General features: G+C 38.6%; 1 protein-coding gene across 3 annotated transcripts; it reads left to right on the top strand.

Moving 5' to 3' along the window:
• The first annotated feature begins 7 nt into the window (after nt 1–7).
• On the top strand, nt 8–21,517 carry LOC146467928 (calcium/calmodulin-dependent protein kinase type II delta chain-like). 3 transcript variants are annotated; one of them, XM_085125377.1, is made up of 20 exons: nt 8–239; nt 316–410; nt 1,067–1,126; nt 4,587–4,641; nt 5,909–5,974; nt 6,552–6,624; nt 6,784–6,886; nt 7,273–7,356; nt 7,837–7,931; nt 9,113–9,154; nt 10,503–10,583; nt 11,813–11,896; nt 13,364–13,412; nt 14,038–14,103; nt 15,474–15,499; nt 15,647–15,713; nt 15,979–16,054; nt 16,743–16,837; nt 17,522–17,636; nt 19,028–21,517. In XM_085125377.1, exons 1-20 carry the CDS (start codon nt 166–168, stop codon nt 19,143–19,145), a joined length of 1,524 nt encoding a protein of 507 aa, XP_084981503.1. In that variant the 5' UTR covers nt 8–165; the 3' UTR covers nt 19,146–21,517. The 3 variants fall into 3 exon arrangements, with proteins under 3 accessions (XP_084981503.1, XP_084981505.1, XP_084981504.1); XM_085125379.1 differs by lacking the exon at nt 14,038–14,103; XM_085125378.1 differs by lacking the exons at nt 13,364–13,412; nt 14,038–14,103 and adding an exon at nt 13,253–13,304.
• The last annotated feature ends 139 nt before the right edge of the window (nt 21,518–21,656 follow it).

Here is a 21,656-nt window from a genome sequence, read left to right as displayed (position 1 = left end):
CTTTCATTTTACCTTGTATGCGAGTCCTCGAGTAAACTGATTTACTTTTGAGGGAAAACAGAAATCTGCGGGAGCTCCAACTTGATGAGAATGTTGCGTCACGTGATGTAGATTAACAATCGATCAATCATTGAAGAGAATAACAAAGTAGAGTGAACTTCAAACATGGCGGGTAGTTCTTCGCAGGTCTCGAAACAAGCTTTCCACGAGACTTACGACTTGAAAGAGGAACTGGGAAAGTGGGTATTCCTTAAGGTCGATTTGAACTTGGCAAAGTTGCCTGCTGTAATTTTGATCAACGTTTATATCTCACAGAGGTGCATTCAGTATTGTGCGACGGTGTGTACACAAGGAGACGAGAGTGGAGTATGCTGCGAAAATTATCAACACCAGGAAATTATCATCCAGAGGTAGGAATCCGGATTTAAGTCGTTCAGGATTATGCCGAATTAATGCTTTTATTTTTTGGCTTGTTTTCAAAGGCTAGATCTATAAATTTATAAAAATTATGCATGTGATTTTCAACTTTAGTTAGAAAAACTACAACTGATTGGAAGCCACAGCAGTTCCATATTAGAAAATCAATCTAAGACTAGAGCTTACAGAGGTTTTCAGAAGCACAGAGATAAAATTGTTACATTGAATTGAACGTCGAACCACTATTTCGACGATACTTTTGTATTTCGACGGCAATGCAAGGTTATTCTTTCGCAGACAACAAGCGCGGCGTCTTTTCAAGGATGTTAAAGAAAATATCGCAAATGAAGGCGAAAGCAAAAGAGGAAATTGTTTATATTATTTTTACTGTAACTGAAAAGAAGAATTCTTTCATATAAAATCTATTAGGTTTAAGATTTTAATAAACAGTGAAAAAAATATATCCAAATTCAAAACAGATGTCGCTAGCGATCGAAAGTTTGACCAGAGTGAATTTAATATTTCAACGCCAAGAACGCAAACATCAGCTCACAGTGGGTGAGTCACTTATTATGCACCTGTGCAGATCTTACTTTCTGATATATGCCCGGATAAATTTATCTAACCTATTTCCCCCTTGGTTATTTAGATCTTCAAAAGCTCGAAAGAGAAGCCAGGATATGCCGTCTTCTAAAACACCCAAATATAGGTTGGTATATAAAAGTGAATTTATTTTTCAAAATGAAAACGTATCACGCGATGAAGTGGGAAGGCTTGAAAAACCTTTGGGTTTATTCTTTGTAATTTATAATTTCCTGTGGACAAATGTTACCGGAAAATCGTATGGTTTTTCGGGTTTCGGAGTGTGGTATTCCAAAATTAAGCCCGTGAAAATAATAAGTACATTTTATGTCGAAGAAAAGAAACGATGGTTTTGTTATTTTGAAAGCGGTGACTTGCTCAACGACTGTGCAAACACAACGAGAAATGCATTTAATGGAGCGTGGGTTGGCGAGCTATGCTCCCTAATAAATGGAATGATGAGCTGTCGTCGTTAAGCCGGCGCAAATGACCCATAATTGGCGCTTCTGTAAAAGGCATGATCGCGCGCTTGACTTTGATGCGACTTTGCTCGAGTGTAAAGTTGGAAGTCTGATGTAATAGTTAAAAGTTAATAACCTCGGGCTTTATGCTGCGTGTAGGCGTGAGAATGTGGCCTTCATTGCTTTATGTCGTTTGTCACACACTGCGAAGTGCTCCCACTCAAATCACTGAAATCGAATGTGCGCGAGTGTACACACTAGTAGCCATCGATCGTCTGCTATTAGCTTAGCAATTCACGTCCGGATTTCTGCGCGCGATAAGACTCCACATTTGGTTTGCGGAGGTGGCAGGAATAATTGCTTTCGATTCCGCAGCAAGCCAAGAGCGAAAACCTTTACATTTAATCCCATCTGTAGATTACTAAATTATCGAAGATGTGAATGTTTAGTCCCATCTTGTAATCGATACCTGTCGCACGAAAACAAATTCGTTTTGCTGTCAGTACATGTAGCTGTATTACCGGGTCAGGAATTGATTCGCGTTTTTCCTTAAAGATTTTCAGGCTTTTAAATTTTGTATTTATTTTTTGGGGGGTGAAATATTTGGCGCAAAGAAGGAAAATTTGGTCGATTTCGCGGGAAAAGTCCGCGAGGACATGACACGCGATGTAATGTGTTCAAAGGCGCTGAAACGGCTTCGCGACCCCAAGCAATTGATCATTGTTTTGTGTGATTTAGAATTCAAAATCAGTTGGTCGGCTACTGCGTTTTCAGGCTAAATTACGTGTATTCCCACAAACCATAAAAGAGGATAGGTCTTGCTGTGCAATTTGCATAATTATATTTTTGGGAATTAGTAAATACTCAGTCAGGAAGGACCATCTGATTTATATTTTTTGACTTGTTTTTTTTGTGCTCTATTGCCAATAACTGATGCGCAAATAGTAGAAAAAAGGGGAAATTTTACAAGACTGATTCAGGAACAAATACCGCAGTAAAATTCGTTGAATATGATAATGAACAGCCTAAGCCGGCAATTACGAGGCGTAGACCAACTGAATATTAACACTTGCGTACCAAATCGAAACGCGTTAATTAAGGAACCAAAACTAGTCCAATTTTCACAATTTCTGGCTAGGTTCTCTCCAGCACTTGCACAAGAGGACAATAGTTTTGAATATGCAAAGCTTTAATATTTCATTTTCCAAAAGGAAATTCTTTTTATTGGGTAATATATTTTTGAGGCCTTAATCCTTTCGAATTCCCTATTGCATTGTAAGGTTAATGGGCTGTGTGAGTCTTAATTAATTTAAAAGCTTCTTCTTAACAGGTAGATGTGGATCATTGTTAATTAAGTATTCTGCTTTTCCTGTTCTGTTGTTATTGTATAAAGGTGTGAATTAATACACAAATCAAATGACCTCTATTGTATGTTTAATACCCCAGCTCTCTCTGTGGTTTTCTTAAATTTGTTCTTAATTATCATGTGACCTGCCCTGGTTAATGTTATTTTTCGGTTTTACTTCTTCAGTGTTTGCTGTAAAGTAAAGAAAACTCGCATGTGTATTCCAGAAAAATACAAGATTGAAATCTAGCTTAAGAAGTGAAGTTTTTAATATCTCTGCCAACTTTATGAGTCAATTTCCACTGGCATAAACTCATTACACATGTTTTTTGGAAGGAGTGATATCTAACAATTGTATCTGATTTGTTTTTGTAATCTTTCAACCAAAGCAAGTTGTCAAGAGAAATGTGAAGTGTGTCTGTTTGAAGTGTCATTATCAATGACCAACCAAAATAACTACAAATTCCTAATTGGTGTTTTGAGTATCCTTCATTAGCTGAGCTCTATGTTGTTTTAAGGAGGTCAGTTGTAGTCACCTTTCGGTTTGTTTTGTCAAGAAGGCTTCCTGTTGGGTTGCCCTTTTTGTTTTTGTGGGTGTATTAATCCAGATATTTAAGTCATATTGCTGTTGAAGGAATGTTAGTAATGTTTAGCTTGAGTGATATTATCTCATCATTTTTCTAATTAATTATTTAAAGGTTGGGACAGTTATAATGTGCAATGCAATACAGTGATAGTACCCATACCAGCCGTACTGGGGAAAATAATACTGTGAAATTCATCCAAAGGCCATATTGCGATGGCTGTGTTTTGGATGGTCAGTGCCGTCACTACATTTTCTAAATGTATTTAATAAATTTTTTTGACTGGGAATTTTGCATCTTGATTTGTCTAAATTTCAGAAGTTTGTCCAGGCTTACTGATCCATTTGTTAACACCATTATTAATATACATTTATCTGGGTGTTAAATTAAGCGGTAATTTCCCAATGTCTATAGCCATCTGGAGGTTACATGAAGTTGAATATATCAACTTGTGTTATAAGCATCTAATAGTAAGAGTGAATAAAGAAATCTGTCCAAGATTTTATGTTTAATGTGCTCCAAACCCCCCCCCCCCCCCAACCCCATCATCAACCCACTCCCTACCTCAAATTGCCCAAATCAACCCTCCCCCTCCCTGATTGACAACCCAATTTCAACCTTTTTCAAGATTTTAGTTTAAAATGCACACAACATGAATTAAAAAAAAAATTGTACATAAGTTTTGGGGAAATTTGGGGTTAAAGCCTAGCTGGATGATGAGGAAGAACAACAGTTGCTTTATCCCAGAGATTAATAGTGACCTAGACGGGAGACAGAGAGATTTGTTTCATATCCAGGAGACTATCAGATAATGGACATAAGAGATAATGACATCTCTGTACTCATAGTGACAACAACCCAGCACTAGGAACAAGTTTCCTCATGCCAGGTTACACTTTTATTTGAGAACTTACATGAAAACAATTAATGTTCCTGCAAAGATTTAAGTCACGTGTCACTATTTAACAGCCAGAAATTGTATTTTCTGTGCATTTCTGGTATTCACATTTGTGAGTGTTTCAAATTGTCAGCAAGGGCCAATTTTATTTTATTTTTTTACAAATGGGGGTGAGGGTGTCAAACAGTCAAAGGAGGGCATATTAATTACTATAATTAACTTAGGAAAATTGACGATGCAGTAGCTGTTGTCTTAATATTCATGTTCAACTGGATTTATTTTGTGCTTCCTTCATGCAGTCAGACTACATGCAAGCATTGCTGAAGAGGGATACCACTATCTTGTGTTTGATTTGTAAGTAAAATGTTTTAATTTAAGCGCTATCTGGCCTGTTAATAATAAAATTATCTTCACTATTGTAGTATCACCGTTATCACTAAGTTTTGTTAATATGCACATTTGAACATAATAAATTATACAGTCATATGAAACTCATGCAATAATGAAATTATATTGTTGAATATTAGCAACCAATTGTTTGAATAAAAAATATTTTTAATTACTTCCTATCAAGCACAGAAGGAGTTAATTTTAAAAAAGTGTTGTGTACACTTAGAAATTTTGCGAACCAGCCAACCACCCAATGCAACGATGGAAATTCTCAGAAAAATTTTTCTTTCCAAGTCCCTAGCAGGAATCGAATCCGCCACCTTCCAGTCACTAGTCTAGTTGGGTGGTTGGCTGGTTTGCTAAATTTCTAAGTGTACACAACTCTTAATATTTTATGACAGTGCTTGTGTGATGCAAGTAATTTAGTGGTTAATGTACTCGCGAGATGCAAAGTCCTGTGACTTATAACCCCAAGCCTGCGACCTGCTCACCACATGAGCCACCCATAGCTCAGTGGTTAAGAGCATCCATACTTCACATCTAGTAACTGGAAGGTTGTGGGTTCGATTCCTGCTGGGGGCTCGGAAAATTTTTTTTCAAGAATTTTCATCGTTGCATTGGGTTGTTGGCTGGTTTGCTGGAGTTAATTTTGATGCTAATTCCTGGTCATGACCTCCCAGCCAGCTAGGAATTATGGAAGTGCTCTGAACAACGACTCCATTATCTTTGTCTACCTTTTTTCTCATGACCTGAGATGTTGTAATGAGAAGTTGGATGAATAAGTGAATGACCATCGCAGCAACTATGCAACTTACAAATTGTATTTATAAGCAGTCACAAAAAGAATGCTTTCATCTGCAGTTCAAAATGTAGAAATTGCCTGTTTTTCACTTACAGGGGATAAGATGTTGTCAATTTTATTATTGAATCGTAACAAATTGCTCAGCTGGAGTAACTGTGATGGACAGTAATGTGTGTGTGTGTGTGTGCGTACTGTGTTCTCTGTCACATATCAGGGGAGTACTGTACAGTCTCCCAAGGTTGTTTCATCCTACTAAAGCAGCTCTGCTAAGAAACCTAATGTATCCAAGGGACAAAGACCTTCATACCTTTATTTACATGAAACACATCCTCTGAGCATCAAATTCTTTATTCTTCATGACTTGAAGTATAAAATTATGTGAATTTCATATCTGAATTAATTAATATGGAGATTTTCCCTTCATTGCAGAGTAACAGGAGGTGAACTGTTTGAAGACATTGTTGCGAGGGAGTACTACAGTGAAGCAGATGCTAGGTAGGCTTCATATGGAATGAGGTTGATGTGAAATATTTGTATGCTGTATAGTCAGTGTATTCATTCCTTTATGGGTGGGGGTGGGTTTGGAGGTGGGGGAAGGGGGACTTCAGGCCAGTGCAAGGGAAATGTAAAGTTGACACATGTAAAATATTTGTGTGGAGGATGGGGAAGGGGGGATTCAGGCTGGTGCAAGAGGGATGTAAACGCATGGTTTTTCATGACCCAAATCACCTAATATATTTTTGAATACAAACTGGATATATGTTTGAAATAAAGTGGTCATCCCTAAAAAAAATGTTTCTCTAAGAGGGTCTTAAGTATGTGTATCTTGTGTGTCAAATATTTGATTCACCTACCACCCCCCCCCCCCCCGGGCCCCAACCCAACACCCAAAGGAAAATATTTGTATTTAAAAAAAGGAGCCCTTATCAACTGATGGACAATACAGGTCTGCCCTCTCCCCTCTCACCCCAAGGACATCGTAAGTCTCAAAGATAATAGGCCCAATAATTTATAGTTGTGGTAAAGTAGGCCAGACAACTAAATCTCTTCATTTGTTCCTTTATTCTTTAAGCCACTGCATTCAGCAAATATTGGAAAGTGTTCATCACTGCCACCAAAATAATGTTGTTCATCGGGATTTAAAGGTAATTCACAGTCAGTTAATTTTTTGTTAATGATTTTTAGAGTTGTATTTTAAGGGGATTAACACTACTGTACATGTAGAGAGGATTTCCTTTAGGTTTTTTTCACGTTAACATGTGTGATTGATGTACTTACATGTACTTTAAAATCACAATTCTTAGCCAGAAAACTTACTTCTTGCAAGTAAAGAGAAAGGTGCTGCCGTCAAACTTGCTGACTTTGGATTAGCTATTGAAGTAGATGGTGACAAGCATGGATGGTATGGTATGTGAACTATTATGTAAACACATTACAGACCTGTATGGAACCAGTTGTTCAAAGCACAGTCAAGCTAAAGCTGGCACTAGTATGCACTTTCAATCGTACTAAGTGTGATACTAGTGTGCAATCAATAACAATTTTCTCAAAAGATTTTTGCCCCTGAGTTTTGACTTTGATTTATATCTTTTCCATTACCATAAAGTTAGCTGGGAAATCATTTTCAACTACAATAGCACTCAAGATGAAAACCTTAATTGGCTAATTTGAAACAACCAGCAGGCCCTGGATCATGTAACTATATTTATAACATGCATGAACTGAATTTTTTCTTTCTTTTTTTTTTGGGCAAAAATTATAATCTCTGACATTTGTTCAATTTCTTTTTCTAGGGTTTGCTGGTACCCCAGGGTATCTTTCACCTGAGGTGCTAAAGAAGGAGCCATATGGCAGGCCTGTCGATTTATGGGCCTGTGGTAAGAATATTATTTTTGGTTAATATCACATATATATAGTATTAATATGTTTCTTGTGATAAGTACAAACCTATAACTATGTTCTCATAAGACAAGTGAATTACATCTTATTATTATATAAACACCAATGAAATACCAGGTGAGCTTTCGCATGAAAACATGATATGTTCACACATGAAAAAGATCACCACGTGGTTATGGCTATGGTTACATAATAGGAATCGCGCCTTTTGCAATGATTCATTGTTGTTTATATAATGAACAGAATGTTACATTGCCGCTTGTGATACAAAATTTCCCTTCTCGTGTTGAAAAATATTTCACTAATGTTCGCTGCGCTCACTCATGAAATATTTTTCAACACTTGAAGAGAAATTTCTAATCTCCGTGCGGTCATGTAATATCCTCTATTTCAATATTAATTTTTTCATAACAAAATGATCAATAATAGAGTTCAAATTTTTGTTTTTGTGTGTATAGGTGTTATCTTGTACATCTTACTTGTGGGTTATCCCCCGTTTTGGGATGAGGATCAGCACAAGCTGTATGCTCAGATCAAGGCTGGTGCTTATGATGTGAGTATCTTATATGAGAGAAGATGCTAAATTTAACTCCTTTTTAAAATACATTGATAATTAAAGGTCTTAAGTTTGAAGTTCAGTTCTGAAGATTGTAACTTGAAACTCAAGGAGAAAATTCTGAGTCGCTAGGTGTCAAAATCATGAGCTTAAATGCAAAGTGGGTGAATGCTCTGAGCTTCTAGGAGACTTGTGGTGAGCTTGAGGATAAGGAAAAGGGGATAAGTTTTTGAAGAAACTGTGGTGATGGGTCCGTGGGAATATAATCTAACAAATATTTCTTTTTATAATTTGGCCACTGTTAAGATTCAAGAGCGGGTCTTGCGAGTGTTAGCCCCACATTTGAGTATCGCTTAAAACGTCAGCTCTTGAATCTCTTTACGGTGGCCAAATTACATGTACCTTGTTGATAAAACCAAATATTGGTTACTAAGACCTACTAATGGTCTTGTAAGTACTATGTGCAAATTGTGTCTTTCATTTTGCTAGCATCAGTAATGTTGAAAGCCCAAGGGGAGGGTTACTCTGCTATGTAAGCTATATAGGTACAGTCAAGCCTCCCGTATAACGGACACCCTTGGGGCCAGAAAAAGTGTCTGCTTATAGGAGGTTAAAAATGTAGTGTTTGTTTGCAGCTAAGAACATGACCAAGTGTCTGCTTACAAGAGGTGTCTGCCTACGGGAGATGTCCGTTAGCGGAGGTTCGACTGTATGTGCAGTGCCAAAGGGTACGCCTTTTGAGCTGTTTTGGTTTGAAAGACGGCACAAATCTGATAGATTTTAACCATTATTTGGTCTGAAAGCCTGAAAATGGGTATGGACTCTAGAAACGAGGTCTGAAGATGGGTACCGAAGAGTCACATATTTTAGTCTGAAACAGGATCAGGGTTTGGAGAACCGAGTCGCACAGCCCCACCAAAAGTTCTGTGGAGTATCGCCCCTCCCCCTCCCCTACTATGTGTGGTGAGAATTAAAGACCGAAAAATTGAAAACGAACAGTTTGTACAGGCTAAAATTTTAAGTTTTCAGTTCTTTCAGTTGTTACTTTCAGTTTCTACAAGTCAGAGGAAAAATCTGAAAGAGGTGTAAATACTGAAAGGTTATTTTTAACGATGATTAATTTTATACTAATAACAGACTCTTAATAAAGCCATTTTCTTGTTCCTTTATATGTGTAGTACCCTTCACCAGAATGGGACACAGTCACAGACGAAGCAAAGGTTAACCATTAAATAATCAAACTCTAAGCTACTGTACTTACTCAGTGACTCTAGCTGAGATCTGATTCAGCTGGTTCATTTTTTGTTGCATGCAATTAATGATAAAGAAAACAGTTGGAGAAAAGGAATATGGTTATGGGCTTTCAAAGGCATCAACATTGGTCGTAAAACTGGTATATACATACATACCTTAGCACAACTGTCTCGAATTTCAAAATCAGTATTTTCAGTAAATGGATGTTTCAAGTTAAAATTCTGATGCAAATTTTGTTTGACCCACCATGTTTGCCCTGATTACCCATGAACCCCTAACAAGAAGCGCGAAGCAGTCTATGGGCATCTTTTTCTGCGTGATTTTTATTTTCGATATTCTCTTAACCTCCGAATTTAAAATAAATGAATAAATAAATAACTAATTATACAGTTTTATTTAGACTGAAGGCTCTGTACTTTTCTTTTTCAGTTTTTATACATAACGAATTGAATTAAAAGCAGTAATTTTTTCGCATAATTCTCCGGCCAATTTTCAACAATTTTCGCAAATAAAAGGAATAAGGGTACTTTTTAAAACCCAAAGAGCCTATTTACCCAGTTAGGCTGGTCGTACTAGAGCAAATTAAAGTCTTCCTGGAGAAATCTACATTACACAAGTTTTGTAATCTCAAGTGTACTACAATATTTGCCAAGTTTTTCCTTGACAAGTTGTGCTATTTGGTCACAAAGTAGCACAGTGGCGGATCCACCCTCCCCCCCCCCCCCCCTGTTATTCGTTTACACCAAAACCGAGGCTGTGACGAGATAGTTCGTGTTACTGTAATGTAGCAGTTTTTGACCAAGTTCACGGAAAACATGTTCACTGTTTACACACGAACAAGTTAAAATTGTCAAGGAAAACCTTCTTGTGCGCAAGCAGCCTCACAGCATTTACTATTGTTCACAATTATATACATGTCATGTTCTTTGGAACGGACCTGTTTCTTCTCGTTCCATTGAGTTCCACCCCGTTGCTTTTCACTCATTTGCATCTCGTCGATTCAGTCCATTTTCGTTTCATAAAGTTGTTTTCACTCCGTTTCGTTTTGTTATATTTGATTTCACTTTGTTTTTCTTCATTTCCATTGCCGTTGTGGCGCTCTTAATAGAAGGCCTTCTTTATTGTTGTTGCTTTTGTTGTTGAAGAGAGTAAACTGGCCAAAAAAATTCTCATATATCGTTTGACACTCAAAATCTAAGCAGTTTAGTGGTTGATATTTCAGCCCACTGATACCCTCATAACAGGCTACGTCTTTTTGTTGCAAACTCATTCTTCATTCTTTTTGTCCGGTTTTTCCACTTTCCTTGTCCGCAGGAACTTATAAACACGCTGCTTTCTGTGGACCAGTCCTCGAGGATCACAGCATCAAAGGCCTTGAAGCATCCATGGATCGTGGTACGTTAACGTTGCTCTTAGTCTTGTTTTCACGTTGTGGGGTTGGTTTGGTGAGGGAAACGCTTTGTCACAGCGTTCATACTGACCAGACAAGACAATTCGGCGTGTTTGAGAAACAGCGTTTAATGAACTCTCTTTGGAGTGGAATGTTTGAACTTAGAAACAATATTGCTACATTGCGACAAAATAACACAAACATGCAATTGGCAAAATTTGGGTGACAGGGGAGCACCTCTAGTCTAGAGATGCAGGGGACCCGGAGGGCCCTCCCCCCCCCCCCCCCGGGGAGACAAGGTCAGGTGGTACCGGGGGTAGTCACAATGAACAGAGGTCCCAATCTGCAAACAATAGGGTGAGACCCATATTCCATAGTCACTGGGACCTAAAGGAACCAGGAGGTGGCTCTCCTGGGGGAGTACAGATCAGGTGGGATGGGGAGTACCCACCCTGGAAAGGATATTTTTCCCCACCTGTCTCCAAGGGGGGTAAGGTGCAGCCAAAGGTTACACGTTTCAGCCTTCTGCAGGGCTGTCAACTCTCCCGGGTAATCCGGGAGAGTCCAGATTTTGAACCGTATCTCCCGGTCTCCAGATTTATGTCTGTAATCTCCTGGATAATTGCCGAAGTTTGCTATTTGTGGTAGACTCGACTTTCCGACAATAAAATCTCAAATGTTGAGCGTTGTTTGAGGTACTGTTTCATAGACTCAACAGAGTTTTGTTCCCCCTCCCCCCCTCCCCCCAGTGAAGCCGTTTACGAAGCCTTGATGCCACGCCCCTGTAAGGCGCTTTGTCGTTGCTGGCTAGGAAGTCATATTCTCCATATTTGAAGACGTGGGAGGTTGACAGCCCTGCTTCTGTTTTTGTTTTTGTTTTTTTTGTTTTTTGTTTTGTTTTTTTCGGGCGAACCCAAAAGAGCACAACCTGGATTTTAATTCTACAGTTGTAGCTCGAAAAAATAGCTTAAAAGCTATGTCATGGCGATCGTTAGTACAGTAAACTCCTTTTATTGCGGACACCCTCGTGACCGGGAGTTAGTATCCTTAATAGCTAGAGTCCGTAATAGCAGGAATTTATTTCAGTCAAACGTCTGTAAATTATTTTTGCTGGGGATTTAGCTGCTGTCCTTAGTATCGGGGTGCCCGTAATAGCGAGGTGACCTCAAGGCGAGAGTTGACAGTAATCAGGGTTGTGGGGCGAATTAACGTGGTTTCTGTACTCGATTCTCAGAATCGTGAACGCGTTGCTTCTAAAGTACACAGACAGGAGACTCTTGACGGACTGAAGAAGTTCAATGCAAGAAGAAAGCTCAAGGTATGCGTTTTTATTTGATAAGAAAAAAATTGGGAATAGGGAGTCATTATTGTGGTCTGCGACCGTCTTTTCGTCAGACCTGAACGAAAGTCATCTTCAACTATATGAAGGAAAGGTGTTGTATACTGTGGCCTTGAGTTAAGTCTATTTTGTAGCACTTGGTTAGATAAGAATTGTTCCCCAGTCAAGGTACCGGTCTGGGTTTTTATATGTAACGGTTTGGGTGGACAGTTACCTTGGTTACGAATTAAGCAAATTGGTGCATTTTATGAGAGTGGTTTTGTTTCCAATCAATATGTGTCGCAAATTAAAGGGATATATTTACTGATAAAGGATATTTAATTTTTTTGAGATTGGATTGTATGTTGAACCTTTCTTTTGGAAATGATGCACTTTTATCGTAACTCATAAAAACAGACGCGAAGAAGTCATGTCGCCAAAACGTTTCTGCAATAAGATACATACTAGTACTTGATCATGAACAAGTATGGAGCACCAGAGTTGTCTTGTCAGTCTTGTTTGTTTTGTTTTGGGGTTTTATAAGATTGCCTCTTCTTCTGCACGGTTGTTTTGCCCATTTCCTACAATTTGAAAGTCTGGGGACAACTTTTTCCAAAAACGCTATGGAGAGTGGGAGGATTGGAGAATGCAATTTTATGAAGTTTAGGGCTACACCGTATGTTCTTTCAATGATTTTCTTTATTGTTGCCAATCAAACTTGTTGCGTTCCTGCTCTTGAATTGTTATAGTAAAATACTGATTCTGAACGTTAGAGATGATAAAAGTTGATTAAAGGTGGCATATTTTGATTGGATCAACCGTCAGGAAGATAATGTCATGGAAGCTTGCCAAAAAGAGGGCTTTCGTAAACGAAGATTTCTTAAAACGAAGTTTAGCTAAAAACAAATGGCTGACCAAAGTTACTCCCCACACAAACCGGTCTATCTCGGAGTAACCGACCGTTGGAAACAAACCAATTAGAACACAAAAATGTAATCAGCGCGAAGGGCGGGAAACTGACTTGTGGCTGGTGGCAAGGGCGGGGATTCGTCTAACGGGTGGCAAGCCGGCGGGAAAATGAGCGAAGACAAACCGCCCTTGGCTTTGTTTTTTTCTCCTGATTGGTTAAAAGATCAGCAAATTAACTGTGATTGGTCAGAGCGCTGTGCATGAGTTTCAGAAACTGATAAATTATTGTCAGCCTTAAAAAACCCAAAACCAAAGAAAGCCAAGGCATGGTTGTTTTCGTCTTTTCGAAAGTCACTGGAAAAGCGTTCAGAAATGCTTGTTCTTAGTTATTATCTCCTTCAAGGAATGTTCTTTTGTGTGACTAAGGTTTGTTTGGTGTTTCTTTAGGGTGCAATTCTTACAACAATCCTGGCAACAAGTAATTTTAATCTGTCTGCAGGTATAATTAATATTCTTACATGGTATTCCATTGATGTCACGATGTTGTTATCATTGCAGGGTGCCATCTTAACCACCATTGTGGCTCGTAGGTTTTCTGCTAACTCAGGTAACCAGCAAATCTCATAACACTTAAAACTAAAGAAAAAGACTTAAAAATCAGTTTAAAAGGACTCAATTCAGGCGGCAGAAAAGTTGCTCTTGAGTATAAAATCTAGTTAGTAGAAGTGAATCCCGAGCAGATTTCAATATCAGTTGTCAATAACATTTAAAATGTTCTAATAAATCCAAGCCAAAGAAATGGTTGAAAGTCACTGTAGTTAAAAATAAATAGATGGGTTAATAATCCGTAAAAGTTCGAATTTCTCGTGTTTAACAATTCATAATGACCAAATATTGTTTGATTTAATGGTTTGCATCTGCACCAAACATAAAATAGTTGTCTTCTGGTGAACTTAAAATCTTATTTTCAAGAAATAACTTTTCAGTAATAAAGGATCAACGAATCGTTTTCCTTTCCATTCGTGGCGACTTTAATTTTCCCGCGCTTGGCTCCCGGCGATGTGAAGGTCTCACAATCGCGTTTCGATTGGCTAGATTTGAAAACTTTGGTTTGCATTTTTAGACAGTCATAAGAAGAGACGTCAAATTTTCGTTTGCTTTCTATAAGACAGTCGTAAGTTCAGTTCAGCTGATAGCACATTTGCAGTGAGAGTTATTATGTGTAATTCCAGTCCTGATTTCCAAGTCTCCAATTGAGCAACGAAGAACGTTTCCCCGTAGAGGAACAGAAACTTCTTGTTAGTATGATAGAACCAATTTCTTTCATCAACCCAATTTTTTTACGCGAGCGTCAGAGGCTTGCGCTGTTGGCGTTGTCGCCTTTTTGGGCAACAGAATCGAATGATCATGCGAGTAGATTTTATTAGTGGCGTGTGTCATAAACGCGGCCTTCGTGCCCATACCATATGTGAACTTCATTTACCGTAAAGCACTTTTATAACTTGCTTGAATTATAACCATAAACGCATTTTTTTTTGTGATAAGAAATGAAAAAAGTTTTGTGTACATATAAGAAAAACTAGCTTATCTTGTGACTTTTCGGGATAGAAGTGAAAAGATGAATGTTGCAATTCCGTTAAAAGTAATACAATGTTAAAGTTCTCAATGGTCCTTTATAAAACTGAAATGCACTTAACATTACAGAAAGTTTTTAAAGACCGATTAATCCATAAATCAGTTCATACGAGCCTTTAACTCACAATCTTCATGTCTGTCATGTCTTTTTACCAAGTCTGTCGCCTTTAAACAATCTCGTCCCCGGAGCTCGCGCTCGTTTCAGGCCAGCGGAGACCGAACGCGTTTGGTTCTTTAGGGCTGACCTGTTGCTGACCAAAACGGACGCGGCCTCGGCGATCGAGATTGTTGGAAGGGCTCTCGCACACCTCTCACGAGCGCTTGCTTTACGCGCTAGTCTCCGACAACGGAGGTCATATCGCTAATGTAATAATCACCGCCACTTATTGTTTCACTAACACACTGGTCCTTTAACTGCAAATGTCGTAGGTTTTTGCTGATTGTTGGTCTTCAATTACCTTATCAAATCATTTTAATTTCATGAAAAGAATTATCTGACGACAACCGTGAAATTCCCAATATACCCCCCGCCCCAACAAAAAAAAAAAGGTCCCAGAGCTCCGAGCTAACATCTCCCTGCTAAGAACCCCTCCCGAATACAAGGAGCATGAGCTGTTTGGATAAGCTGTGTTAAAGTTATTAGCTTGATGTTTTGAACTGTTTTTATTTCAAGTTCAATCAATCATTGAACGTGAACTGGTTTCCTTCGCGTTGCTGAGTTTCATACGTTTGCTCATGAAAAAGCCTAGTGTATCACCTTGTGGTCTTATGACGTAGGCTTGGAGTTTTGAACCCACAGTGAATTAGGGTAGTCGTAGAAAGTCAGCATGGTGATATGTTGAAGTCCAAACTTCTTATCCCGCTCCACCCTCCCCTTCTTCTCCAACCGAAGGTACACTTTATGAGAAGCAAACCTTAAGAAGTGGTTCCAAGATTCTGTGTGAAGCTTCGCCTAGCCTCAGTCTAGCAGAGCGTTCATAAATGAAAGTCTCGACCCTTTCTAACCATGCATCATTCTGTTTATTGTTTGCAGTTCGACCTTTTGTTAGCAAGAAAAAGGTAAGTTAGTTTTCATCGATAGTCTGATAAAACTGGAGCGCTGTTAAACAAGTATATTAGGTTTCATCAGAAATGCATGCTGAAGCGCTCCACTTCGCGTAGGTTCTTGAAACTCGTGGACGTACTAAGTCGTCATCTGTGTTTCAGGGATCAGATGAAGAACTTATGGCTCATTCTGAGGATGAGCACGAAGTTGACGCGGGGCCGAATAAAGGTTAGTGTCAGGAATTGTTTATAAAGGCGCTCCTACACGAGGCAATCTTTCTGTAACTTGCAACGCAATCCTGACAAGAGCATTGCGTCGCAAGTTGCGGAAAACATGTTACATGCTGCAATGTATCTCTCAACGTTGCGAAAAGTAGAGGACTAGTCTATCATTTTGTCTGCACGGACGAGCCGGCAGGCGGATGGACCAACCACCCGACGGTCGGACGAACAAGCCTACGGACTAACTGCAATTGTTGTTCTTTTTTCGTTAGCTCGAGAACAACAAATAATCCAGCTGACTCAGAAGCTGATAACAAGCATCACCACTGGAGACTTCGAAACTTACTGGTATTGATAATTCTTACTCTCAGAAGAAGCTTTTGTCTTGTTCCCTTGTCTTTTGTCCCTAGTCTTAAGCTAACCCAGGGCTAGAATAAAGTTTGAATTATGGTTTGTAGCTTACAATGTGGTTTACTGCAAATTGTTTTTTCCTACATTTTGAGTTCGACTGATTTTTAACTGCAACTAAAAATGGGCGGTAAAAGCGCTTTTCAACAATGGAAACAAGCGTTCACCGGATTTCAAACATCCCGACCAAGTTGTTGTTGTTGTTTTTTTTTTATTAGAGTACGAGTAAGGAAGGTATATACAAGTGCTATCTTCGCCAGGAACCCATAAAATCTGTAGCCGGCGAGGTGGCCAAAAGGGAGCGAAATGTCTTGGATATCTCGCCAATATTAACTACACAATACGGTCCCCTGATTTTGTGTTGAGGAAGTTCAGATGTAGCCTTAAAGCTTTGATTGTCCCCGCAGGCTACTTCAGATCCATCTTATGTTTTCGCAAGTCCAGCCATTGGAGCTATTTTAGTGCGAGGTCATTGGCGGGTCATAAGCCTCTTTTTATTTGCTGCAGCACTGTGATTGGAAGAACAAGACTGTGTACTGTCTACGGCATTTTATGTTAGTTTTTTGTTATTTATGGCATGTATTAAATGATACAATAAACGGCGCCATTTCATTTTTATCGTTTGCAGCAAACTAGTGGACCCGCATTTAACAGCGTTTGAACCAGAGGCCAGAGGTAACTTGGTGGAAGGCTTGGAGTTCCAGAAGTTTTATTTTGACAATGGTAAGTTGCATCTATTTTTTTTTTTGTTGTTGTTGTTGTTGTTTTTTTTTTTTTGTATCGTCTGCTTAATGAGTGAGTCAACAAACAGTTTGGGAGTTACATGTGTGGAGTTTGACGATATAAAACGCCGGATTTGTCAGTTAAGTAAGATAAGATAAATTTTAGGAAAAGTGGCATAGTTTAATGTTGTTTGCTGTCATGTTGAAAAGATTAAAAAGATTCAAAGCCAGCGGGGGGTAGTTTGTACCCCCCGCTCCAGTCGAATAGGGTTAAATAGCCGAAGGACCATAGCAGTTATGAACGCAAGTGCGGAAGTTGCGTGCAAATTAAGTAATTGGGCTGGTCCTTCATTAATTTTTAAACCTTTTATCCGCAGTGCTTATGTCAATATGAATGTTCATACATTTCACGCTTTTGTCAATATGAATGTTCATACACTTCACGTCATTTGTATTACGTAGTTGTCAAAAAAGAAAACCGGTTGCTATCGAAACGTCAAAGTTATTGAACACGAGACATTCTCCAAAATGTTTCGAGTTACATTTTGAGTAAAGTCATCAAATTTCGTGGTTGAACATCTTCAAAGTTGGGACGGGCCACCAAAGCTTCCCCAGCCCGGTCTGAATAGTGTTAACACTGTGCGTACGTAAAGATGTTTTAACACAGTTGATCGTTTGTTTACAGTTCATAGCAAAAGAGCTACACCAATCAACACGACGATTTTGTCTCCTCACGTCCACATGTTGGGAGACGAGGCTGCGTGCATCTGCTATGTTCGACTTCAACAATTTATCAGCAGGTATAGTAAAGTAATATGTATGATATGTAGCTTGAACTCCGTCGAGGACAAATCTTTTAATTTTTAAGTTTAACTGTTTCACTTCTGTGGTAAAAAGCCTAAAGTGTAACTCTCGCCTCTTGTCGGGTAAGAAGTTAAGTGAAAACCCTTGGTGTTGTTTGACTCACATTGTTTGAATGTTTCCCCACACTTTAGAGCTTGCGTCCTAGTAAAAGGGTTGTTAGGTAGCATTTCGAGGGCACTAAGATCCCTCAGTTGCTCACCATTGTCAGGAATACTGATCTGATAGCCACGTTTGGAAAGGGAACGTTAAAGAAAACAACTGAAAAAGGAGACGTCCACAAACAAATGAGAATTTAGTTGTTTCTCGCTGGAGAGTCACAGAAGACGATTGTATATTCCCTTGATCAGAAATAATTTCGGTTCAAGAAATTTTCTGAAAGGCTTTGCTTTATGCGGGTGATGTATGCCTGTGTATTGTCAACTAGAATTTTTACCAATCAATCAATCAATCAATCAATCAATCTTTGGTAATAGTTATGTTCGAAAATAATCTATAAAAAATAGGCCACTATACTTGTGAAGATTTCTAATTACTTGTGGATACTTATATTCACCGCTACTTTAACTTTGATTTGTTACAAGAATTCCAAAAGACTGTTTCTTTGTCTGACGGATTGATCTTTCCTCTGTTTTTAATGTGAGTACGTGAACTTATATCCCACAAGGACACATTGCGGCGCAGTGTAATAAAAGGAAAGCGCCTATGTGCGGTAAGCGAGTGGAACGTAAGGCGCAAAATTAAAAACAATCAAAGATTGGATCTCCCTTCCTGCAGACACTATCGATCAAACTCAAAACATCCATTGCAAACTACTTAGAATAGACCCTGACACTGACACTTGTCGTATAGTCTTTTATCAGATCACGAACACTTGCACCCTTACATTTATTCATTGGTATATTTCATATTAGAGCACCCATTTTTTTGTCAGTGCGCAAGCGACTGCAGGTAAATGCTATTATTTGACTAGTGCATCATTTCTCCGTTGTGTCTTTTAATTTCTGTACGCTAACTTATTTATCGGTAAGGCTTTTTATTTAATTTTATTTTCAGTACTATTTGATTTCTCTCAAGCTTTTTGCTTGCTTGGTCTAGTTGGCTGACCTTATATGGTTTTTAGCTGAATTCAAACCAGGCTTACCAGGAAAGCTTGGTAACTGGGTTCAAGCAGGCTTTTCTGGCTAGTCAGGCTGTCAATGTTCGTTTCATTGAATAGTACCCAACTTTGTAAGTGCATATATGCTGGTCATACTCTCTATCACTTAGTGCTCATTAAATAGTCCTTAGAAACTAATGACTAATGACTTTTGCTCTGTTCGTTTTACAGTACTGGTGTACCATTAACAAGGCAATCAGAAGAAACGCGGATTTGGCACAAGAAGTCAGGGAACTGGGTCAACATACATTTTCATCGATCAAACATGACCGGTAGTCCGGACAGCTAAGGAGATGCAGGTTCTACCCTGACAGTGAACTCATTTGACGGAACGCTTTTCCTGGTAGAAGACTGGTACGAGAATGGAGTGGCACGTGACTGTTCTGAATACGTGCAATACATGATGGGTGCTGACAAGAACGAATTTAGTGAAACGAAAGTTAAGTTTAATTGAAGATGAGACGATATGAAAAATCTCAGTTGAATTTCCGTACAACGGACATGATTTTCAATCCCGTGTCTCAGAGATGAACGGCTACAGTTTTAAAATACTAATTGTCTTTTACCCTTTCATTCTCGGAGTCAAATCTTAGGTGTTCATTTTGTTTGTTTGTTTGTTGTTGTTGTTGTTGTCTTTTTTTTTTTTTTTTTCAGTGTGAGCTTTCAAATGGAAAGCTATTGTACAGTACGCCCTGCTCCGGTTCGTTTTTTATGCCCTTCTGGTTGTTCCAGCTTCCGAGTCTGAATGAAGTCAAAAGTGTGTTCGCGGAAATGAAAGACAGCGAGATATACACTGAGAAGTAGGTTGAAAAAACGAGGCACAGCCGAGTTTTTTTAAACGACTTCGAGGTGTTTAAATATCTGATGAAACACACTTTCGAGTGTTTGATATATGGTTTCTCAAATAATCAATAATTTTTGGAGAAATTCAAGGCTAAAGTTGGCAAAATTTTATGGTAATTAGGAACACACATCCAAACCACGGTCACAGTAGTGATTTTCTTTGTTTTCTCTTCATGAGTTAACAATGAGTTTTAGAAGTACTTTTTCCAAGAAGCTAGTTATTTTTCATTATTTTTACGTATAAAGTAGGGTGAGTTTTTGCAGTATGCTCGGGAAAGAAAGGGTCCACTAATATAGTGTACTTAGTATTCGCCGTATAATATAGTTTTTGTTTTAAATTGTGCTCAGGTAGGTTATTTTTTGCTTGGATGACGTGAAGTTTTCCTTCGCCTTATCAGAACGCCAAGACAAAGTCAAAGTTCGAGGCTAAATCCTCGCCTTTGGAGGATATTTATTAATTTATTTGGATGCACATATTGTTGTATGTCGTAGCTTAATTTTAAAATTTAAATATATATTCCAGCGTTAGGTAGCATAATGAAAAAAAAAATGGTTTACTAGATGGTCTAAGACAAAGTGATCTACAAATTCTGTAATTGTCATTCCAATTTTTATGGCAAGAAAGTGTATTTCAGTTTTTTTCCCGATAATATAACGAGATTCCCTGCAAGAATCGCCTAGAATTAGATATAGGCCTTCCAGAACTGTTTAGAAAACAGTAATTTTATACATACCAATACCGGGGCCAATTTAATAAATCTATTACACTTGTTATGTTGTAATTTACAAACTTATCCTTGAACCAAGAAACAGATTTTCACTCAGCATAAATAAACACTGCGCATTTTGAGACTGTCAAATGCGAACACTTTGTCATGGAAACCTTGGAAAAGGTCACAGGAAGTCATGCAATTTTAAAAGCCCAAACTGAAGAGTACGAAATCTGAAGAAAGAACAAAACAAAAAGCTCAGGAACGAGTTCAATATTCTTCATTAACGACTTCATGTTTGTTGAGGTCATTAGAGTAGAAGAGCACAGTTTGTTAGCTACAAGTGCTAAAGTTTTATTGAATTGGCTCCTAGACAGTGTTTAAGCAAGCACTACATGTCCCAGGTTAAAAACAAGTGTAAAATGAAAGTGTTAAAAAAAGGATTCTGAAAAAAGAGAGGATTTTCTCGAGCTGTTGTATTCACATTTTGTGAACAGCTACCCCCGGTACAACAATTTTGACTCAGTTCGGAGTTATCTGTTGCTGTTAGAATCTTCAAAAGCTTTTTGCATCATTTGCTAACGAGGTTTCTCCACGTATCGTAACTAATACTTTCCAATGAACGAAGCAAACTTCTGTTCACTGATTGGATGGAGGCAAAAAATTCTTGATTTTCATTGGTTTAGAGCACGTGCAAAATGACTGGAACAAATGTGCCATTATTAGCCGCAGCTGACGTGTATGGCCGGCAACTACATTGAAGATAACCTGCTAATGACAGCTGGAACAGTACAATGGGAGGCCTGGTTCCCTTTCTTTATGGCCGGCTTCTTTCCTTACCATTTCTTCCTGTAGTGGTACAGCACCGCACGTGACCTAATAACACACGTGACCATTTTGACCAATGAAATGACAGAAAATATATAGGTCGATTAAAACAAGTATACTGTTTTTGGATTTTCAGTGCCCATTTGGACAAGGTTAAACTTCTTTACTGAAGAAAAAGTAAACAAGGTGTTGACGGTTTTTGTATGTGGGTCGGTGGTACGAACTCTAGGGTAATGTTAGTCCTTGCTGGAAGAAATCAATAAATATGGCCGAAACTTTTTGTGTTGTAATGTGAAAAGAGATGTACTAAACTTGCTAGCCTGCGTAGCTGGCGGTTTTGGTGGGCGGGAAAGCCAGGCTATACAGTGGTGGAGCTGCGGGTGAAATGGGGAGAGAACAGCGACAGTCGCGGCGAAGCC

This window comes from Pavona decussata, unplaced genomic scaffold (genome assembly GCF_977016875.1).
Source record: "Pavona decussata unplaced genomic scaffold, jaPavDecu1.1 SCAFFOLD_134, whole genome shotgun sequence".
In the NCBI taxonomy this organism is placed as follows: Eukaryota; Metazoa; Cnidaria; class Anthozoa; order Scleractinia; family Agariciidae; genus Pavona; species Pavona decussata.
Note: the sequence above shows the minus strand (reverse complement) of the source record. Positions and strands in the feature narration are given on the sequence as shown.

Coding starts and splice junctions, on each gene's coding strand:
- LOC146467928 (XM_085125377.1), top strand. CDS start 166: ATGGCGGGTAGTTCTTCGCAGGTCTCGAAACAAGCTTTCCACGAGACT. Junction 6,625..6,783: donor TTGTTCATCGGGATTTAAAG/GTAATTCACAGT, acceptor CACAATTCTTAG/CCAGAAAACTTACTTCTTGC. Junction 15,714..15,978: donor TGACGCGGGGCCGAATAAAG/GTTAGTGTCAGG, acceptor TTTTTTCGTTAG/CTCGAGAACAACAAATAATC.